Source organism: Apium graveolens, chromosome 9, assembly GCF_009905375.1.
Source record: "Apium graveolens cultivar Ventura chromosome 9, ASM990537v1, whole genome shotgun sequence".
In the NCBI taxonomy this organism is placed as follows: Eukaryota; Viridiplantae; Streptophyta; class Magnoliopsida; order Apiales; family Apiaceae; genus Apium; species Apium graveolens.
Window position 1 is genome coordinate 201,289,215 of NC_133655.1, and position 19,967 is coordinate 201,309,181.

General features: G+C 32.3%; 1 protein-coding gene across 2 annotated transcripts; it reads left to right on the top strand.

Annotated features, from left to right (window-relative positions):
• The first annotated feature begins 169 nt into the window (after positions 1–169).
• Positions 170–17,954, top strand: LOC141683204 (nudix hydrolase 3-like). 2 transcript variants are annotated; one of them, XM_074487900.1, is made up of 21 exons: positions 170–389; positions 1,091–1,270; positions 2,217–2,294; positions 5,004–5,100; positions 5,957–6,090; positions 6,989–7,070; positions 8,630–8,716; positions 9,327–9,433; positions 9,593–9,764; positions 9,865–10,106; positions 10,184–10,265; positions 10,875–10,940; positions 11,432–11,509; positions 11,598–11,693; positions 12,996–13,102; positions 13,929–14,097; positions 16,265–16,348; positions 16,754–16,848; positions 16,930–17,020; positions 17,094–17,240; positions 17,488–17,954. In XM_074487900.1, the coding sequence occupies exons 1-21, from the start codon at positions 301–303 to the stop codon at positions 17,548–17,550; spliced, it is 2,346 nt and encodes a 781-aa protein (XP_074344001.1). In that variant the 5' UTR covers positions 170–300; the 3' UTR covers positions 17,551–17,954. The 2 variants fall into 2 exon arrangements, with proteins under 2 accessions (XP_074344001.1, XP_074344002.1); XM_074487901.1 differs by lacking the exons at positions 170–389; positions 1,091–1,270; positions 2,217–2,294; positions 5,004–5,100 and adding an exon at positions 5,198–5,229.
• Positions 17,955–19,967: the final 2,013 nt, after the last annotated feature.

A 19,967-nucleotide genomic window follows, 5' to 3' on the forward strand; every position in this document is an offset into this window, starting at 1 on the left:
ACACGCATTTCTGTATTAGCAAAAGTCAAAGGGTGATACACATTTACGAAATGCATATTTCCATTATATATATTTTTAATTTTTTAAACATTTTTTACACAAATTACTGCTTTGTTAAATCCATGTTAGTGATACGCAACTGAGAAATATTTATGAGACAAGTATTTTTGACCCAAATTTTAAAAAGTGATATTTTTGTGGCCTCTTCTAAATTTTTCAGGTAAAACCCCTTGAGTTGAATGGATTGCAGTGTTATACAAGTCATACCAAGAAGATAGCAAGAACGAGCAGCAGCAGGTGATGAGTCAACAACAACAACAACAACAACAAGAAGAACACTTCGATGTTCTCACTAAAACTGGTCACAAAGCTGGATTCACCAAACCCAGGTCAATTGTTGTTTACTCTGTCTGCTGATTTTGCAATTGTTTGCGCGTAGGATAACTAGTAGATGGTAATTTTAATTTTTTATTATTGTATCGTCTCAAATAGAGGTTTCTCACAAGCAGATTGCGAGTTTTATATGCATGATCCTCTTTGCCACTTATTATGTTGTGAAATTAGTTTTAGTATCTCGTCAATGGCATCTATAAATGTTTTTGAGCAGAAAACATATACCAAGATAGTATTTAAAGTTTGTGTCGCTCTGATTCTTATTTAAGTGTTTAATCGAATCAGTTTTAACTTAAGTAAGCAATATTTGTTTTCATCAAGTTCCTTAAGATGGGATGCTATAAAATTCCATGTCACTTTACTAGGGAATGTTCCCGGATATGCGATAGAGGCATATGCTGTCAAATTACTTCGCATCTTTGAAGCTTAGCTTTAATGAAGTAGCTTATGCTGTTAGTAATATCATTAATTTCTTTTACTGTGTCATTTTGGTAAGATTTTTCTTCTTACACATGGGTACTTCTAGGATGCTCATGTTTTAGGTATTAGCATTGCTTCAGTTTTTAAGTAGTAATACCTACATGTTTTTGACAACGTTTGCTAGAATGTACCGAAATTCTAATTTTAACCTGTCAGTGTTGTTAGTCATTTTTTTTGTATATATCTTCTTCCTGATTATTTGCTTTACCTGTTACAGGGGAGCTGTTCATCGAGATGGTGATTACCATCGAGCTGTCCATGTTTGGATATATGCTGAAAGCACTCAGGAACTACTTCTCCAACGACGTGCTGATTGTAAGGACTCATGGCCTGGCTTGTGGGATATTTCTAGTGCGGGTCATATATCTGCAGGAGACTCGTCCCTTATCACAGCTAGGTAGATACCTCTGGTTAGCCAACTTCATGGTGAAATGTTGTGGGTGAACCTAGTAGAAATGTCAGCAAGAATCACACACACACACATGCACACACTCACACAGACACATGTATCTGTGCACAGTTGTTTGTGTTGTTTTGCACTGTGAAGGATAAAACAATTCTTAAGTTACTGTCATTATTTTAGCATTTTACGGGTGACTCTAGTAGCAATGTCAGCAAGAATCACGCACACACACGCACACACACATGTATCTGTGCACAGTTGTTTGTGTTGTTTTACACTGTGAAGGATAAAACAATTCTTAAGTTACTGTCATTATTTTAGAATTTTACTATTTTACCATTTAGTTCATGCAATCTAGATTTCCTAATGGCTCCATTGTTGATAATACAGAAGGTTAAATTTAAAGAGATTGCAGTACACTTGATTTCACATCAAACTTAACATATCAAAATTTAATTCAGTAGAAATTATTATACTTCTTAGAAGGAAACTGAACCTTATTTTCCATAAGAACTTTTCAAAATAAATAAAGGTTTCTTCTGTTGTAGTCAATAAGGATGCATACTTCTATACATTCTTCAGTTTGTGAAGTGTTTTTTCTGGTATTTGGTGTACACCTCATAATATGTGGTACTGTGGCTCTACTTGTTGCACCAAAACTTATATATGTCATTTTTATAGTGGGAAAAACTGCAAAAGTCTTATAAATAGCTTTTATAACTTTTAAGGAAAGAAGATTCACTCTATTCTCTTTGCATCTATACTATATAATCACTTTGAAAAGATGTCCCTTCAAAAGAGGTACCTCAAAAGGAAGTCGCTTTCTGGTCATACATTCCAAGTAGAAGATTACGGACTTATGACATTTACAAGTAACTGTTCCTGCATGGTAGCATAACCTGTTGTTCTGTTGCTTCCTGAAACTTCTGTACTCTTACAGGAGGGAACTTCATGAAGAGCTTGGAGTAATCCTACCGAAGGATGCATTTGAATCAATATTCATTTTCTTGGAAGAAAGGTTGGTCAATTAAGCTTCCTATCGGATAGTAATTTTTCAGTTGTCGATTATCAATTTTCTATGATTTATTCAGATGAATCCTTTAATGGTTTTTCTCTGTTTACAGCAGAGTATCATGACGATTTCTTGTGCACTTCTTGCCATTTTATATTTTTACTGTCTGCTTTTATCGGTTGAGATATGATAAGCATAATATATTTAAATTCTTCGCTTGTTGCTTCTAGATTAAATTATAAAGTGTTTCTTCTCTTTACCGCTCACATAGTTGACAAAGTAATTTTTGTTGAGTCTAGCATGATACAGTTTTCTATCACAAGGAATCACCGTGCTTAGTTATTTCTTGGATTTTGGAGAGAATAAAAAGTTGTGTTATGCTTGTTGATTTGAGAGTCAAGACAATAGTTTAAATATATTGAATGCTTATTATGTTTTGTTGTATCTAACAAATTTTAAAGCACAATATTTCTACATGATTATAAAGTGGTTTTAGTAATTTACTAGACCATATTTGCTGGTGTTCTAAAATTACCTGATTTATTGAAATATCCCCGGTCAATGATAAGAAAACACTTTACCTACTCGACTTTTAAAATCCTATCAATCACTATGGAATATGGATTAGTTTTGAATGATATATTTCTCGTAAACAAGGATAATATATTAAATATTATTATAATATCAAAATATATCCGATAATTTAATATTTCCCCAATTAATCATTCTGATTGATCCCAAATTTGTACGTCAACCGATTAGTTCCGATTCCCGAGTTTTAAAACCTTGCTTTTTGCCAAATAATTAATTCACTCTATTGTGATACTAAGAACAAATAATGTCTTGAGAATACAAAGTTTTCTATTCTGTATTATTTTTTGGGAAAAAAATAGAGGTCCGTGACACTGACCTCATTTCTAATATTGTAAATTCTCACATGAGATTTGGAAGTTTAATTCTCATCTAGGGTCTGCAAAAATATCTTTACATCTTGTGCATAGGAATATTTTGCGTTACATATTATAGAATGAACTTGCATTATTGATTGAAGGATGTGTTGCTGAGGAGCATATTTTGTCTAACATCAGTTGCTTATGTCTACCACTAAGCACAGAGAAATAATAAGTTGAATTGAACAAAGCATTCGAAAGACCTTTTGAAATTTACATTTGGCATAGCTGTTTCCATTTTATTCTAATATATTACTTAATCATTTTTTAAATGTGTAAAGCTACTGAATAGCTCCCCAAGGTAGGATGGGACCAAGAAAATTGTCCATACATGTTGAAAGCTGATAGAAGTTTCACCCACAACTAAATTTTCTTTTGTCTCTCACCTTCTTAACGGGTACTTTTATTTTTACAAGGTATTAGAGTTCATAGAAATAAAAATTTGTAAAGATTAAGAAAAAGAAATTAGAATCACATACTCTGAACTCAGGATTCATCGAGTAATCCATGCCCAAACATATCCTGGTAAACTTTAGCATGTATAAATATACGTAGGCTCTGTTTTTTGCACAGGAGAAGGTATTTTAATTCGGGAAATGCATATGTATTATTTAATTAGGTAATATGATAAATACAAACTATATATTCAAGATTGATTATCATTACTTCCAAAAAAAGAGTAGTTAATTGTCATTTTATTTTCAACTGTCAAAAAGAAGATTGCACACTATGCTTTCCTACATATAGGAGCATTTGCAAAACTTTACGCCGAGGCTCTCTATATTGTGATGATAATAATAGATTACATTTTTATTAAGTGAAATTAAGCACCTTCTTAAAATTATAAATGATCTCCATTGTCTACTTAAAGACTAATTTCCTAAGCCATGCAGACTAAATCTATTAAGAAAAATTATTTGGTCATTGAGTTGTCAAAAGGAAACTCTTAAAGTACGGTAGGGTCTTTATTTTGGAGCGAGAATTCACAAACTCGAGTGAGTTTTATATTTTATATTTTTAATTTCTAGCAGATTTCCCAACATTTATAAACTAACATGAATATTTGACTGAGTGTAACTACTCTTTCCCTAAGTTACCCGGACTCTTTATTTTTGCCCTCATACCCGTGTCCATCGGACATGACATGGGTGTGTGTATGGGATCTGAGTCGGATCCTTCAAATGGAAACCGGACACTTTGACGACCTCAAAGAATCTAGTTCAAAATGATTTACAAGGCCTCACAAAAACTTTATCCTCTTAATTATAGGGAGGGATGTCTATAGATTACTATTTCATGTTATGCTTTTGATTTATGTTATTAGTATGTCATAAACAAATTATGTATGTGTTTACTTTATGTGGTAGAAGACACGAATTTACAAATGTAATGTATAAAAAGTAGGCATAATTTCGCTTATGTGAAGGATATACGTCGAATCCCCGCACCCGTGTCCAATTTTGGATCCATGATTTTTTAAAAACTACGAGTCTGACACTTGGATCCGCACCCGTATCCAACACCAGTACCTGAGTCCGGGTAACTTAGCTCTTTCCTGTAGGTTTCTTCACGACTCATTTGTTACATTTTTTTGTAGAACTACTCCACTATAATACATGATTATTTTCTTAATTGTCTGTGTTTAAGTACCTACAAGACTGTGTGGGTGTTTGTTTAGGTGCTTCCTCCAAACAAGTGCTAATTTGTAGAAAAAGGGCTGTTTTTTTTGGTATACCAACTTTCATCAGTATACATCATATTGCAGTGTTACAAATGGCGGTACATTCATCAATAATGAATATTGTGATGTATATTTGGTGACAACTTTGGAACCAATTCCGTTGGAGGCATTTACCCTTCAGGTAAAGTGATCCAATAGTATGATTAAATTATGTTATTGATCAAATAGAATTAATTTATCATGCCTGGTAATGTGTTTTTTCAGCAGCATGATGTATGGTATGCGTGGGCATGTTAAGCACAGACTTCAAGTAGGCTTCAAGTTATCATAAATTTATTGTTTATCTAAAGACTTGCTTCTAGTTTTTGGTAAATATATCAAATTTCTACAGTTATGGATCTCTTAAAAGTTCTTGTGATCTATAATAAAATTATGGCTTTTATAGTAAAATGATGTGTAAGAAGCTTCAAGTGCTTCGGTGTTGTTAGTATTGCAGGTGTAAATCAATTTCATATTTTTAGCGATCCTTTCCTGATGTCTCTTAGATGTCTTTTTTAAAACTGTATACTGTAAATGTTATAAATGGTTGGGCGAATAGAAGGTTTGTCCCTGCTAAATGAATACCTAGATAGCTATTATACAGAATTGCAGTGATAAAAAATCGACCAAAAATTATGCAAAAATTCATAATGAATAAAAGTATTATTTGTACTATAAACAGAATACAGAAATGTGTCTAGAGGCATATAAGTGCTGCGAAATTCATCTATGAAGTTAATGTTTTATTTAATAACAATGTTTAAGTTTTATTCTACCAGTTTTGTTTTGCAATAAATGTTCGTGCAGTATAATCCTTTTTTTCCCTGCTACCTCTATGCATTATTAATATGTTTGCGAGTTATTACATTTCCAGCATCATGACTGGCTTTGTTTGCATGTTGTTAGCGAATCCATATATGAATAGACTTGTCTTAATATTTCATAGTATAGAAGTTCTTTTTGTAGGAATCTGAAAGTGCATTGTGCTTTCCCTTTAGGAATCAGAAGTCTCAGCTGTCAAATATATCTCCTTTGAGGAGTATTGGTCCAAGCTTGCTAATAAAGATCCTCAGTATGTCTCTTATGATGTAGATGGTCAATATGGTCAGCTCTTCAATATACTTGTGAGAAGGTATGTCCTTCAACAACATTCTCTGATAGAGAGGTAATTAATGTGGCAACCGTTGCTAAAAAATCAGTTGTTGTGACTTAATTCTTTTTTTTTTGTAAAGTCATGGTCTATGGACAGTAGTAATATTCAAAGACATCAATCCTATTATTATGGCTGAAGTACCCAATCCAATAGATACTAATAGATTTTGGTCTTGCTTTGTACTGCCCAATATGAAAAGAGATTGCTGTTAGGCATTATGTAATTTTATGTGTTCTGAAATAATAATCCAATCTTCGTTGTGGCAGTTCTGTTTTTTTTTTGTAAAAATTGTTTATTCCTTCTTCTATGTTATAAATAAGCTTATAATCCATAATATGACTGAAAAAACTATCAAATTTTAACACTTACAACACTTAACATTTATTTTGTTAAAACAATCCTGAACTAAAATATTTGTTTTGGACAATTTAGCACCTGTTTGTTGGCCAATTCATATGCACATTGCCCACTTTTGAAAGGTAACCATAAAAAAGCCATTTAAAGGCACAAGTTTAATTTTGCACTTAACAATGTTCGAAGACCATTGTAGAGCTGAACAACTCATTTTATGAGGGTGGGCTTCTAAGATTGACACCTACAGCGGGCTACTTTGTAGGAAACATGGTTCAACTTCATTTTATTAAATTAAAGTTCAGCATCACATAAATTATATCCTACAAAAAAGAACTGTACCAATTTTGAGAATTAAATGGCAAAGGTGGTTATTGGTGGAAGCATAGAACGTCGCAGATTATGAGATACCTACACCAAACATGGTCGTTGATTAAATTATCATGATGAACAAATTAAAAACAATTTTTGTATTAGAATTACATTACAAAGTATGGCATAATTATGGAATATGTTATTCTACAAGGTACAAAGAAAATTTTGAAGCACGGAGTTTGGATCTACAAAAGAAGCTTTCCCGCTATGCTCCTGTCTCTCTTGATGCGGAGGTTTTAAATTTTTCATTGCTGTCTATTTCCGTTTTAAGGATTCTTCTTGCAACATATAGAGTATATTGACTTCAATATTTTATCCCCCTTCCTTGTATATATTGGATATATAATCAGTACAATTGGGCCCTGAAGTATGAATGATCTAAGAATTGAACTATAGGCCTATATATTTTGAATTTGGTTTTTCTATATTGTACTCAAAACACTTGATATGAATGCTCCATGTCTTAATGTAGCAAAATTAATATGAATTGCTAAAGGTGTACTTTGGACAAAAATTAGGGCTACATGGTCTCAGTTTATCGGGGCCAATTACTTCGGCTCTGGGAGATTGCATCTATGCACCTCAAAAACACTGTCACTTCAGCAGTCCCTTATACACACTTCCTCCATCCCACAAAAATTATATTGATGTTTCTTTTTATGTTGTCCCAAAAAGTTTAGCTGAATATTTGTTTAACATTTTGATTTCCACTTATACTCATTTTATAAAATATGATGTTTCTCTTACCATAGTATATAGGTATTCTATAGCTGATTAGCTATTATAAGAGCAACTCCAACAATTACTTAGCATTCTCCTCATAACTAATATTATTGAAATGACTGTTAAAAACTTAAGATATTTTAATGTTTTACTCCAACAATTCTCCTCGATTTATTTTCTATCTTTTTTGTATGTATTTCTTTATCTATTTTTTAAGGAGAAGTATGGTGAGAATCATAGAAAAAGGAGGGAAAATAGTAAATATCAATATAAAAATGAAAGAGGAAGAAAGATCCATTCCTCAATATTGAGGAGAGATTTGAAGATCCTAAATATTTGAGGATGACTTTGGAGTGTGCTGGAGACATTTTTCCTTTCAGTTTCCTCAAAATTTAGCTAAAGAGCGTGTATAGAGAGCTTCTTGGAGTTGCTCCAAGTCACTATCTTTATTTCCACTTGTATTTATGGATCTATTTATTTATCCCAAATTCCCAGTATTATATATATATAGAGTAAAGTTCTATATGAGTATAAAACTAAAGTACTTGTGATGCATGCAATTGAAAATCTCAGTATAAATTTGTTTATCTAACCTAAGTAAGTGTATTTTGATCCAAGAACAAAAACTTTTGCCTTTTATTGTGCATGCGCGAGTAACACTCAAAACAACCGTTCTTTCTTCTTGGGGATGGAAGGAGTTTCTAGTTATCCTCTATGCCATTTTGTGATTTCCCATGTTTCAAAATATAAGATCATTTTTTTTTAATTTTGCAAATAGATCAAGGAAAAAAGATTTTGAAAAAAAAATACCGAGACTCAAAAACCTTCCAACAAAAACACAAAAAAATACCCAAAAAACTTGCAGAATATAACATTTAATTTAAGCATTAAGAAGTAATTGTCTAGGGATATGATGCCTTTGCATGAAATATCAGATCTCATTCTCAAACACGCTTCATAGTCGTAGAGATTGAAAATTAAAGATTTTTAACCTTGTTATATTTAGGTTTCCCCAATCTCTGTAACTAAGTTATAGCTTTAATTGGAAATATTTCGGTTCTTTGTGCAGTTAATGGATGTCACAGATGCAGACAAAGGTGCTTTGAAGTATATTATAAAAGCTGCCATGATTATGGATGACATATTCCACCTTCAGGTTGTCATAGTTTCCATACTAGCTATTAGCCTGTATACTTGCTCAGGTTCACAAGTTTCGTAAGAGAAGCCTACTCTTTTAATTTGTAATTCTTTACCAATGGGATTTAGAAGTAGTTTAGTGCCAAAAATTTGTAATAGTTTCTGATAATTCTCGATGATTAATTAGAATTTGTTTTGGGAATTAGTAAACACTAGACATTTATTGCCTGTTCCAGTTTCCTGGTATCACCTTTCAGTATCCCCATACGACTTGAGAAATCTATCTGCAGAAGATGCATACACAGATACCAGCTATAGATACACAATATAGTTGTGACTGCCTTCACTTGATTCTTTCAGTAGTTGCTCCTAGGATGGGGACTTCATACCTAGCCTGGTCTCACCTCACATTGATGTTTATAATTAGGAATTATGTAGTCTGGTCTCTCTCTCTCTCTCCCCCCCCTCCCTCCCTCCCTCCCTCTCTCTCTCTCGCTCCCCCCCCTCCCTCCCTCCCTCCCTCCCTCTCTCTCTCTCTCTCTCTGTTTAATTATGCTTAATGCCTATGGGTGATGGTTTCTTTTTGTTTTATTTCCTATTTTACGCTAATATCCTTGTTTATCTATCAGACTTGGTACAGCAATCCATCTTTAAGGGATTGGTTAAACAAGAATGCTGAAGTTTCTCAGTTAGACAACTTGAAATGGAGATATTATTGTATCAACAAATCTCCATGGTAAATTTCCTCTCAGTGCTATTCATGTTAATCATCTCTCGCGCTGTAAATTAAATGGCAATGCCTATCGCTTCATCGGTTGAATACTAGATAAAGTCATTGTCCTGTTTATACTGTGCTTTTCCTACAAAACATACAACTATTATGCCTCCTTTGCAGGTCTTGCATCGATGAAAATGAGGCATTTTTGACAACTGCAGACTCGGCTATTAAGTTGCTTCCAGAAGCTACTCTATCAGTCACCGGGTGGAAGGGTATTGAATACAGATCTGCATTTCCTACTGAAAAAGCACCTTGTGCAAATTTTTACCCTCCAGACATGGACAAAACGGTTAGTAGAGGAAGTTAATATTAAATGATTTATTAATGCTAATCCATCTATCACTATTAGTTCTCCTGTACGATCGCTTAAAGAGTTACACTTGTAATAGGAATTTGAGCTATGGAAGAACAGCCTCACAGTGGACCAGAGGCAAGAGGCAACAGGATTTTTTAGCATTATTAAAAGGCACAGTGAGCTGGACTTAGATTCATCAAAATGCAGCAATGCAGCAGTTAACTCTACTCTTCCTTATGACCTTTATGCTGTTCCTTACTCTGAAGAGTATAAGATTTTCCTTCTAAAAGCTGCCGACTTGCTTCATAAAGCCGGGGACACGACCAGCACACCTAGGTATGGACATCCTCCTTCCTTTGGGTTATTGGAATCCTCTAAAGTTAGTATATTATGTAGTAATATCCTTCGTGTAGTTTAAAGAGGCTGCTACATGGCAAGGCTGATGCCTTCCTCACAAATGACTACTATGAATCAGATATGGCCTGGATGGAACTGGTAAGCAGGGTGTTTATAATCAAGTTCTTTTCCTTTATAGTTTTATCTACTTTACCCGATGCTGAATATTCGTATCTATCAGTCCAGTAGTACTTGTCCAACGTCCATATTTTCATTATGTAATCGTATATGTGGAAATGTTGACAATGGGATGATCTCTTATCACTATCGCTTTTGTTTATTGTCTTCAAGTCATATATATAAGTCGCACGCGTTTTTAATTTTTTGATGCATATTCTCCATTTTTTAACTTTCTATTTGCTTGTAATGAATTTGCACAAATTCTCCATTCTCCCTACCCTTTTTCATGCTGTAATAAAATTCTCACATACCCAAGTAGTCTCAGATATGTTGTTTACTAAGTGTTATTTAGTTCAAATTATACATGTTCAGTATGACCTGGTAAAGTCACGTCTCTCAGTAGCTTCTCCCTGTCCTGAAAATTTGTAGCATCAGTAAAAGTTTTAGATGCAGCCACTATTTCAAAATGTTTAATAGTTTTACATTCAACATATCAGTGTTCCTCCTGCTTTAAAGTTTTTCTCTTTATCATAGATAACTGTAAACTACTTGTGGATTTTGATAAATTTTTTTGAAACTACATTCAAGGACTCTAAGCTGGACATTACTATAGGCCCATATGAGACTTATGAAGATGCGATTTTTGGATACAAGGTAAGTGAACTCAAGTTTCTATGCGTCCTTTTTAGCTGAAATATAACCTGTAACAGTTTTACAAATGAAATGGTTGTCAAATTTCGTTGTCTAGTTGCAGTCACTTTTGGGTTATGGTTTTGGCTCTACTTGCTTTCTATGTAAGATTTACAACGCATGTTCAACATTTATATTTATGCTGAGATGTTGTAGTTAACTATGTTCTGATTCCTTTCTAATTGGAACGTTCACTTATTTTTTCTCTCATAGTACTGTAATTTCCTAGTATATTGTGTAGGATCTTTAAATGGGCACTCTTTCCACAGACCACAGTCTGAAGTGAACTTGATGTCAGTGTGATAAACCAACTACCTAATAAACTCTAACTACTATGTCTGAAAATTGGGTTCTATAGAATCATAGAAGTGAAGCAAGTCATAGATGATAATTTTTTTTATTTGCAAATCTCAATTTGTGGTATCAATGTTACTTATGATTAAGTTGTTGTCTAGGCAACTTTTGAGGCATTCATTGGAGTTCGTGATGATGAGGCAACTGCTCAGCTCAAACTTTTTGGTGACCATTTGCAGGTGCTTTTGTAACTGCACCCAATATTATCCCCTTACATTCACTTTAGTTAGAAGGTGCTATATCCTAATAAAGGTTTTCTTGTTGTAGGTTTTGGAGAAAAATCTTCCACTGGATGATGTGTACAAATCAGAAGATGTTATTGCTGCTCCTATCCGTGTTGTCCGCCTTTTATATAATGCAGGGGTAAGTCCTTGTATATATTGACAAGTTTATTTTTGTTGTATGTGATATTAATGAACAGTAAAGCTTTTTACACCTTTTTTTGGTTCTTTAGGAAAAGTTTTAATTTAGCTTGTGTATATAGCACAGAGAGCCGGGTTCTTTTTGGTAATTGCGGAGCACATAAAAATTAAAGAGGAAAGGTCGTAGTAAAACATCTCCAATCTAATATTGATGCCAGATATATAATCCAAAATAGGGTCAAATAAGAAACAATTTGGTAAGATACTATAGTTAAATTGTGTTACACAGTGCACTCATAGGCTTATATCATGAAAGCAAATGATGTAATGATGCTCAAGGCCAGTAAGAAAGCTGTCCTTCTGTCTCACATGTAGAGTTTTAGCAAACATATAAGCTCAAATTTGATCTTAATTTGTATACTGACAACCACCCAGAAAATCATTTAAACATTCGTAGTCCACAAATGCCTACCAAACTATAGCATCACTATATACATTTATTTGTAAAGACCTAACAATGATTCCTCTTGTCAAGCTTCTGTTTTTACCATAGATAACAATATTGTGCAAGTGTCATGCTAACAGGATAGTCTTACAGTGCAATCTATAGTATTTAACTAGAATTCTCGTACTAAGAAATTCTATGGTTGCCAGGTATTTTCAACTTCTTCACGCCCATTCCGTTAACTAACCCAATTTTCATTAAATGCTCAAGGGGATTGCAGTTCTTTTGTGAAGAGTGAAATATCATCACCCGTGAGACCCTAATAAATGAGTTTAAATAGAAAACTGATAGACATCTCCCGTAGAAGATCCAAAGTATGCTGCTCCATCAGAGCTGGATTGATGAGAGCAGTTACTTTCTTTGATGAACATGATCAAATGTATATCATTTAGTCATTTAAAATTCTCTTGAAATATTTTTATATTAAAAATCTCTGGAAGAGTTTCTACGGATCGCATTCAACATGTTCTAGCCTCTAAAACAAATTGAATCCTGCTTTAAAATTTATGTTCCTCTGTGAAATATTGTTTTCCCGAAGACAAGATACAAACCTATTATTACATTTCCAGATAACTGAAGACAGCAATAATCCTAACTTCTTCATATATAGCAGCAAGTGAATGCAAGTGAACTCCTTTAACTGCTTATTGATTTCCATTTATCTAGACTATGAACATGTTACTTAAGCTAAATAAAAAAATTAAATTTATTTAGACCTTTCTTCTTAGAAATTTCTTCTTGTATTCAGGTAATTAAATATTACTCAAGTGTATCTGAACTCGTGCGAATTTATGGCAGGATGTGAAGGGTCCGCAGACAGTTGCATTTAATCTTCCAAATGACGAGCGTATAGTAAAAGATCGAGGAACTTCAATGGTCATGCTTAAGAATGTTTCGGAAGCAAAGTACTAGTAATTTCTATGAAGAGCATGCTTTCTAGAACATGTGTCTTTTGCTGACTATACAGTTAAACCTCCATAAATTAATAATCTTTTTTGGGCAGGGTAAATTAATGCTCTTTAAATTATTAATCTCTATAATAATATTTTTCTTCGGTCCAGACTTGGGCCAGTTTAGAAAATGACCAATTTCGATAAGATAATAATTAAAAAAAAACAATGTATAGATATATGGTCCCAAAAATATCATAAATTAACAAAGCTTTATAATTATAATAAGATATCTATTACAAATTTGTAAAATATGAATTTATTTTTAAATGCTTTTTAAAAAAAATGTTAAATCTACTTAAAACTCTTCCTTAACCTTCTTATTACATCCAAAAGTTCCAGTATGGTGCTTTCGAACTGCATCAAAAAATTGTTAAGTGTTTTTGATATATGCATTGAGTTGCTTCTTTATGTGTTCCAAAAGTGTTATCATTTTCAACACCATCTTCACCTTATTTTTAAAGAATGATATAGTGAATGCCTTTTTTTCAAAAATGATATAGTGAATGTTGAAGATGTACATTGAATTTGTAATTAATGACATCAAATAAACTATTATACATAAAGTAGTACAATTTGTGATTTTGTTCTATTTAAATTTATATTATTAAAATTTTATTTGATGCAGGAAACTTTATAATATATCGATTAATTAATACCTCTCTAAATTAATAAAATTCTCCGGTCTCAACTATATTAGTTTATAGAGGTTTTACTTGATATAGAGTATTTATTCCATAGTTGGTTATCTTTCATAGATGAAACCTTATTTTGTGACCAGGTTTAAGTTAATTCTTCGGCCTATTGCTGATGTATGTATTACAAAGGAGCAACAGCATTATGTGGACTTTGATTCTTTCTTCACTCACACAATTTGCCATGAATGTTGCCATGGTATCGGACCACACAGCATAACCCTTCCAAGTGGTAAAAAGTCTACAGTTAGATTGGTAAGTTGAATTCTATTAAACTTTTGTTACTATTTGTTTTTTAGTTTTTATTCATCTTTGTGGGCAATTTTGGTTATCATTTGTAATTTGAAAGTTGAAACTCACTATAAATGTGTTCCTCTCACCCAGATCAGATGTCAGCATTGATCGCTCTGCATGTCTTCCGAGTCCTGAGTGATACTATCTATGTTTGCTTACGACCTAGTATCACATCGTGCTCACTATTTCTCATATTGGTTCACCACATAGTTAAAACCTTGTTTTGTGTAATATGAGGGGCCAAACTTCATGATTCATGAAAGGATTAATGGGTCCGTTTGGGGTTTCTTAAAAAAAGAACTTATGACTTAAAGTTGAAAAGTGTCAAGTGATATGAATATCGTAACTTGTAAGTTATAAATGTGTTTGGATAATTTTAGATATATGTTATTTATAAGTTGATAGCGTGTTTGGTAAATCATAACTTATAAGTTATAATTTTTTTTAAAATTAAATTAAAATGTAAATTACAAATTACATGAATTAATAATGTTGATACATAAATGTAAAATAAAACAGAGAAAATTTAAAAAACAAGGATAATGACCTCGGGATAAACAAGAAAATATTAAATTTTAATCAAAAATAATTTTAATACATGACTATAAAATTATAAAAATATAATTTAAAAGAAATATATCGAAATACAAATTATTAAAAGTAGAAATGTAAGGAAAAAGTCACATTATTTACTTGATACGTGCAACTATCTCATTATTTATTAGATATATAATTTATTAAAATATATATCAATTTAAAGTTTATGGAAACATAAAAAACTTGCTACATTTACTTAATTTTAGGTGAAACTTGAATATCAAGAAATTTGGAAATTAAACCAAAATTGTGGAAATCTGCACATTGGAGAAAGTAAAATACAGGTATTAGAGGTGAGAGAAATAATAAGTGAACGGGAATGTTGAGATGTACCAACATTCGGATTTTCCACGTTCTGCCAGGAAAAAGCACTTTTCAATTAGTTACCCAAACAGGATGCATAAGTGCAACTGGGCGTAAAAGCCCAAAACTCTCCGCATATCTTGATGCCAAACACCTACAATGTAAAAAGTCAGGAAGCTGCTTCTAAATGTAAAATTACTTCCTCCCTTAGATACGCCAATGTCCTTTACATCATTATTCAAAAACTAAACCAATTGTATAAACTAGTACCTTTATTTATTTTTACTGTTATTACTACTTCCAGAGGCTAAATGTGCTCATACTCATATCTTATCTGCTAGATGCACCGTTTGTGTTGTAAGTTCTCGATGCTTTTTACTTCAAATCTGTTTCTCATGGTATATATGCTACTTGTCTGATCGTTACATAAAACCATAGTCGATATTATATTTCTTGTACAGAAACCATGAGCTGCGGCTGGCTTGAATCAACTGTTTGGCCTTTATGGTATAAAAAAAAGGTCCAGATGTTAAATTTTAAAAGAAAAGTGTCTAGTCACTAGTGTATTGTAGTAGGTTGTGCACGGCATTGTACAAAGAAAAAGGAGTTTAATTGAGTTATAGGACTGCTATTTCGTCTTTATAATAAGGTGGCACATCGTTGTTAGACTAGATGAGCTAATTCTGTTATCTGTATGTGCCCATCTTTGTAATGAAATCTGTGAGTCTGTCTGCAAAGGAGTTTTTTAAGAATGCTCCATGATAAATTGATTTGCATACCACCTCCATAACTCTGCATGGCTTCCATCAGCCATGTCTTTCCTTGTCCTCTTAGTTGTGTAAGGTTAGAGGTGAAAGTGGCTTTTACGTAGCTACACAAGTGAAATGAAAGTGGCTCACATGATTGCAATATGTTTTTTAGTCCTATTGTCATGCTTAAATTTTTCTACTGTTAAAAAGGCTAAATAAACAGCAATCTCTTACTTTGTCTATAAGTGTATATCTCATCCAATTTCATGCAACTGCAAACTTTCGATAGAATCCAATCCCCAAATTTGGTTCAGACTTTTAAGAATAAAGATGGAGAAAAACGCATCTTTTCTTGGCCTTGAAATAATTTTAATTTGTATTTTTTTCCTATTTAAGCTTAATTATTCCTTATCGTATAAATACGCCATTGTCATGATTCGCATCCTTATATGTTTGCCATACTCTTTCTCTCTTCACAGGAGCTGCAAGAACTCCACTCAGCTCTAGAAGAAGCTAAAGCTGATATTGTTGGTCTTTGGGCCCTTAAGTACTTAATTGATAAGGTTAGTTATTTAAATAATTAGATTTAGATATGTGGACCGTTGTGTATCATACAATCCTCCACTGCTTTCAGATTGTGTCATTAGTGTCTATATGTTCATGTCTTACTCCCATCAGCTAATCAGCTGATGGAATAATGATTAACTCTGTAATTTTCTTTTGGGACATCGTTATGAGATGTGAAAATTTCTATATTCGTTTTATATAAAAATTGCAGACAACCCTTGAGATGATATTTCTTTACTTTGACAAACATATAATTAACCTTCTGAAGACGTGCATGTCAGCAGCACACGTTGATATAGGTGCATCAGTGCTTGTCAGATACTAATAATCTCTTCCTAGAAATTTACTTCATATTATTTAGATGCCAATCTTAATACTGTTTGATGTCTTGATGCGGCCAGGATGTGCTTCCGAATACTTTGATCAGGTCAATGTATGTTTCTTTCCTTGCGGGATGCTTTAGATCTGTACGTTTTGGGTTGGAGGAAGCTCATGGGTAACTCAGCTGATCATCATATTCTTGGTTTGACTATATGGTGCCCAGTCATCTAGTTAATTCTACTTTATATTTTATCAGCAAAGGACAAGCCCTGCAGTTTAACTGGTTATTTGAAAAAGGTGCCATTGTTTTGCATGAAGACGATACTTTTTCTGTTGACTTTGATAAGGTATTACTTTACCGAATTTTGAATTCTTGACATATCCTTGTGGACATTGTATAAAGCAAGTGTGCAACTTCAGGTTGAAGGTGCTGTTGAGAGCTTGAGTAGAAAAATACTCACGATACAGGCCATGGGTGACAAAAATGCTGCAGATGAACTTCTCCAGAAATATTGTGACATGACACAACCATTAAAACTTGCTTTGCAAAAGCTGGAAGTGGTTCAGGTATGACACGGCCCTAGTTTGTTGCAATGGCAATACGTATATAACTAATGTTTGACTAAGAAATGAGTCAGACGAACTTGTTGATTTAAACATTTACTTATTCTTGATTTTGGACTAATCATCTATAAACCCCTATATGATCGGACGAACAACATGGTTGGACAAAAGCTGAAACAAAATCTAAACATTTCTTGAATTATTTGTCATGAGATGAGAATTTTGATATATCCATCGTATGATCTTTCAGGTTCCTGTAGATATAGCTCCGAAATTCCCGATTGCAGATCAAATATTACAGACAAATCCTTGATGATAGAAATAGCATAGAATTCTACTACAGGAATACCAGAACACAATTTTTAATGCAACTATTATAGCCTGCCGGAGAATGCCTGCTTGAGATTGGAGAAGAGATGAGGAGATTTGCGAAGAAAAAAAATTCTTGTAGTTTGTAATAATCTGTATCATCTGCTCACTTGTGTTTTTGAGATTCATTCTCAATTTTGGAATCTGCTATAAAATTTAAAACCTTAACCTGTAATTACTTTGGAGAAATGCTTATTACTCCCTCTTGGTCCAATTTCAAAAAGTAACTCGTAAAAGTTAATGTTAAAAGAGAAGTGTGTAAAATAATGTATACATGCTAATTGTTGTTTAAATAATAAATAAATGTATATCACAATATTTTATGTATGTTAATTCTCATTTAATATATATTATCAATCATATTACAGTTTAAATATTTTACATGTTAATTCGTGTTTTAAATATTTAATATTATTTTTATATTTTCATTATGTACTATCAATGATTGTTTAACACTTTATATTCAAATAATTTTAATTTTTGTTATGTTTATATGTACACAAAAGGCACGGACATTGATGACAATTGACAAATGCATATCAATAGTGTCTTTGATCTTAAAAGATTTGTTAAGAAGACGAGAAAAGTTGAAGATATGACACCACTATATCAATTGATAACATTTGTGAACAAGTAGTCTAAGTATTGAGCACGGTTGGATAGCTCAAGTGGTAAAGGGCTTATCCTCTGTCGTCCCAGATCCAGGGTTCAATCCTGGCTCACCCCGAGAATTGTTGAGAACAGATACTCATTTATAAGGTTATAAGCCAAAATTAGTCAAAAAAAAAAGTAGTCAAGTATTATGCACGTGTTTTTAGGTTACTTTGACTACTTTTGAATAATAATTAAAAACTAAAATTTGAATTCTTATATTAGTGAAGTAGAATCACTGCAAGATCAAATATTATATAATCTTTTGAATCAAATATTAATCATTGAACTTTAGATGAGTTCATGTGTATGGCCATGCAAGGATTGTTCTTAATTTGATATTCTGCATTTACGTTTATATTTGAACCAGACAAATTTGCTTGTGTTTTGTTTGATCCCTTGTTCCAAAATTGTTGTCCATTATTTTATAATATAGTGACTTTTTTTTGAAAAAAATTAATTCAATAATGAAAAGTCATACGGCATCTAAAAGAACAATCGAGTCGAACAAACATAAAATAGATCATATCGCTGATTAATCTAGTCTTTATGAAGACACAATCAAGCGATTTGTTGAAATTGATATATATACATGTATCGCCTTCACCAAAACCAGTTTGAGCTATCGATCGTAATTGCAATCCCATATAAATCTTTATCACTGAATCAAACCTCTGAAAATCCGGCAGATCTAACGTCATGAACATTGAATCACACCAAAACACACCAAAAAACACACCAAGCTCTCGTAAGAAGAGAATAAACAAAACCCAAATAAATTGGGAACAAATCTCACCCAACAAAGATTTTATCAAACAAAAATACAATCTTGAACGATAAAAATCCTTACCCGGGGAGGAGTGTTATTGAAAAACACGAACAAAGTAAGGAAAATAGATGATTTGGGACTTTCCACCGGTGAAAACCAATGGAAGCCCATAACGGCGGCTAAAAAAAAAGAGGCTGAGAGAGCTTTTTAGGAAAATATTTAGGAAATTTATTCAAAATATCTATATTTTTATAAATATTATTATCTGTAAAGAGTTTTTAAAAATATAATTTTTTAAATATAATTTTTAAAATGGTTTGCAACCAAGCAACCTATTATGCAATTTAATCACCTATATTAAAAATACAGTTTGTAACTTTACGAGCTGTTTTGCAAAAATAATTTCAAATTTTGAAAAGTTTGAATTTAAGGTTCCTTAAAATCAACTTTGTAAAAAAAAAGTTGCATATCATGGTGTAGAAGTTGCAAATTATATTTTTAAAAATGAAATTTAAAAAATTATATTTTTAAAATTAAAAAATATTTTCAAATATTTTTTTTAAAAATACTGTTTTTTATTTCAAAAAAAAAATAATGTTTTTTAAAAAATGCCTTCATTCTAATTTTAGGGGTATATGCACCGATTAATTATTCATAGAAAGGAGGGAACAAATAGAGGTATAAAATTAGGGGCGATCGCCAAAAATAATATTTTTTAAAAATGATATAATAAAAATATCATTGTTTCAAACTGTTAGACCAAAAATACCAGTCTAACACATATAAAAAAATAAAAAACAAAAAAAGTTCAAAAAAAATAAGTAAAGGAGACATGCATTACCAGAACGCCCGGAAGTCATGATATGCATAATGCGCATCATCATTTTATATTTTTTGGATTCTATTTTAAAAATATTTAACATTAGTTACACAATTCTAAA

Bases quoted from the DNA above. Each gene is read 5' to 3' on its own strand.
- LOC141683204 (XM_074487900.1), top strand. From the start codon at position 301: ATGAGTCAACAACAACAACAACAACAACAAGAAGAACACTTCGATGTT. The intron at 390-1,090 runs GTCAATTGTTGT...TACCTGTTACAG, and splicing joins GCTGGATTCACCAAACCCAG to GGGAGCTGTTCATCGAGATG. The intron at 16,849-16,929 runs GTAACTCAGCTG...ATATTTTATCAG, and splicing joins GGGTTGGAGGAAGCTCATGG to CAAAGGACAAGCCCTGCAGT.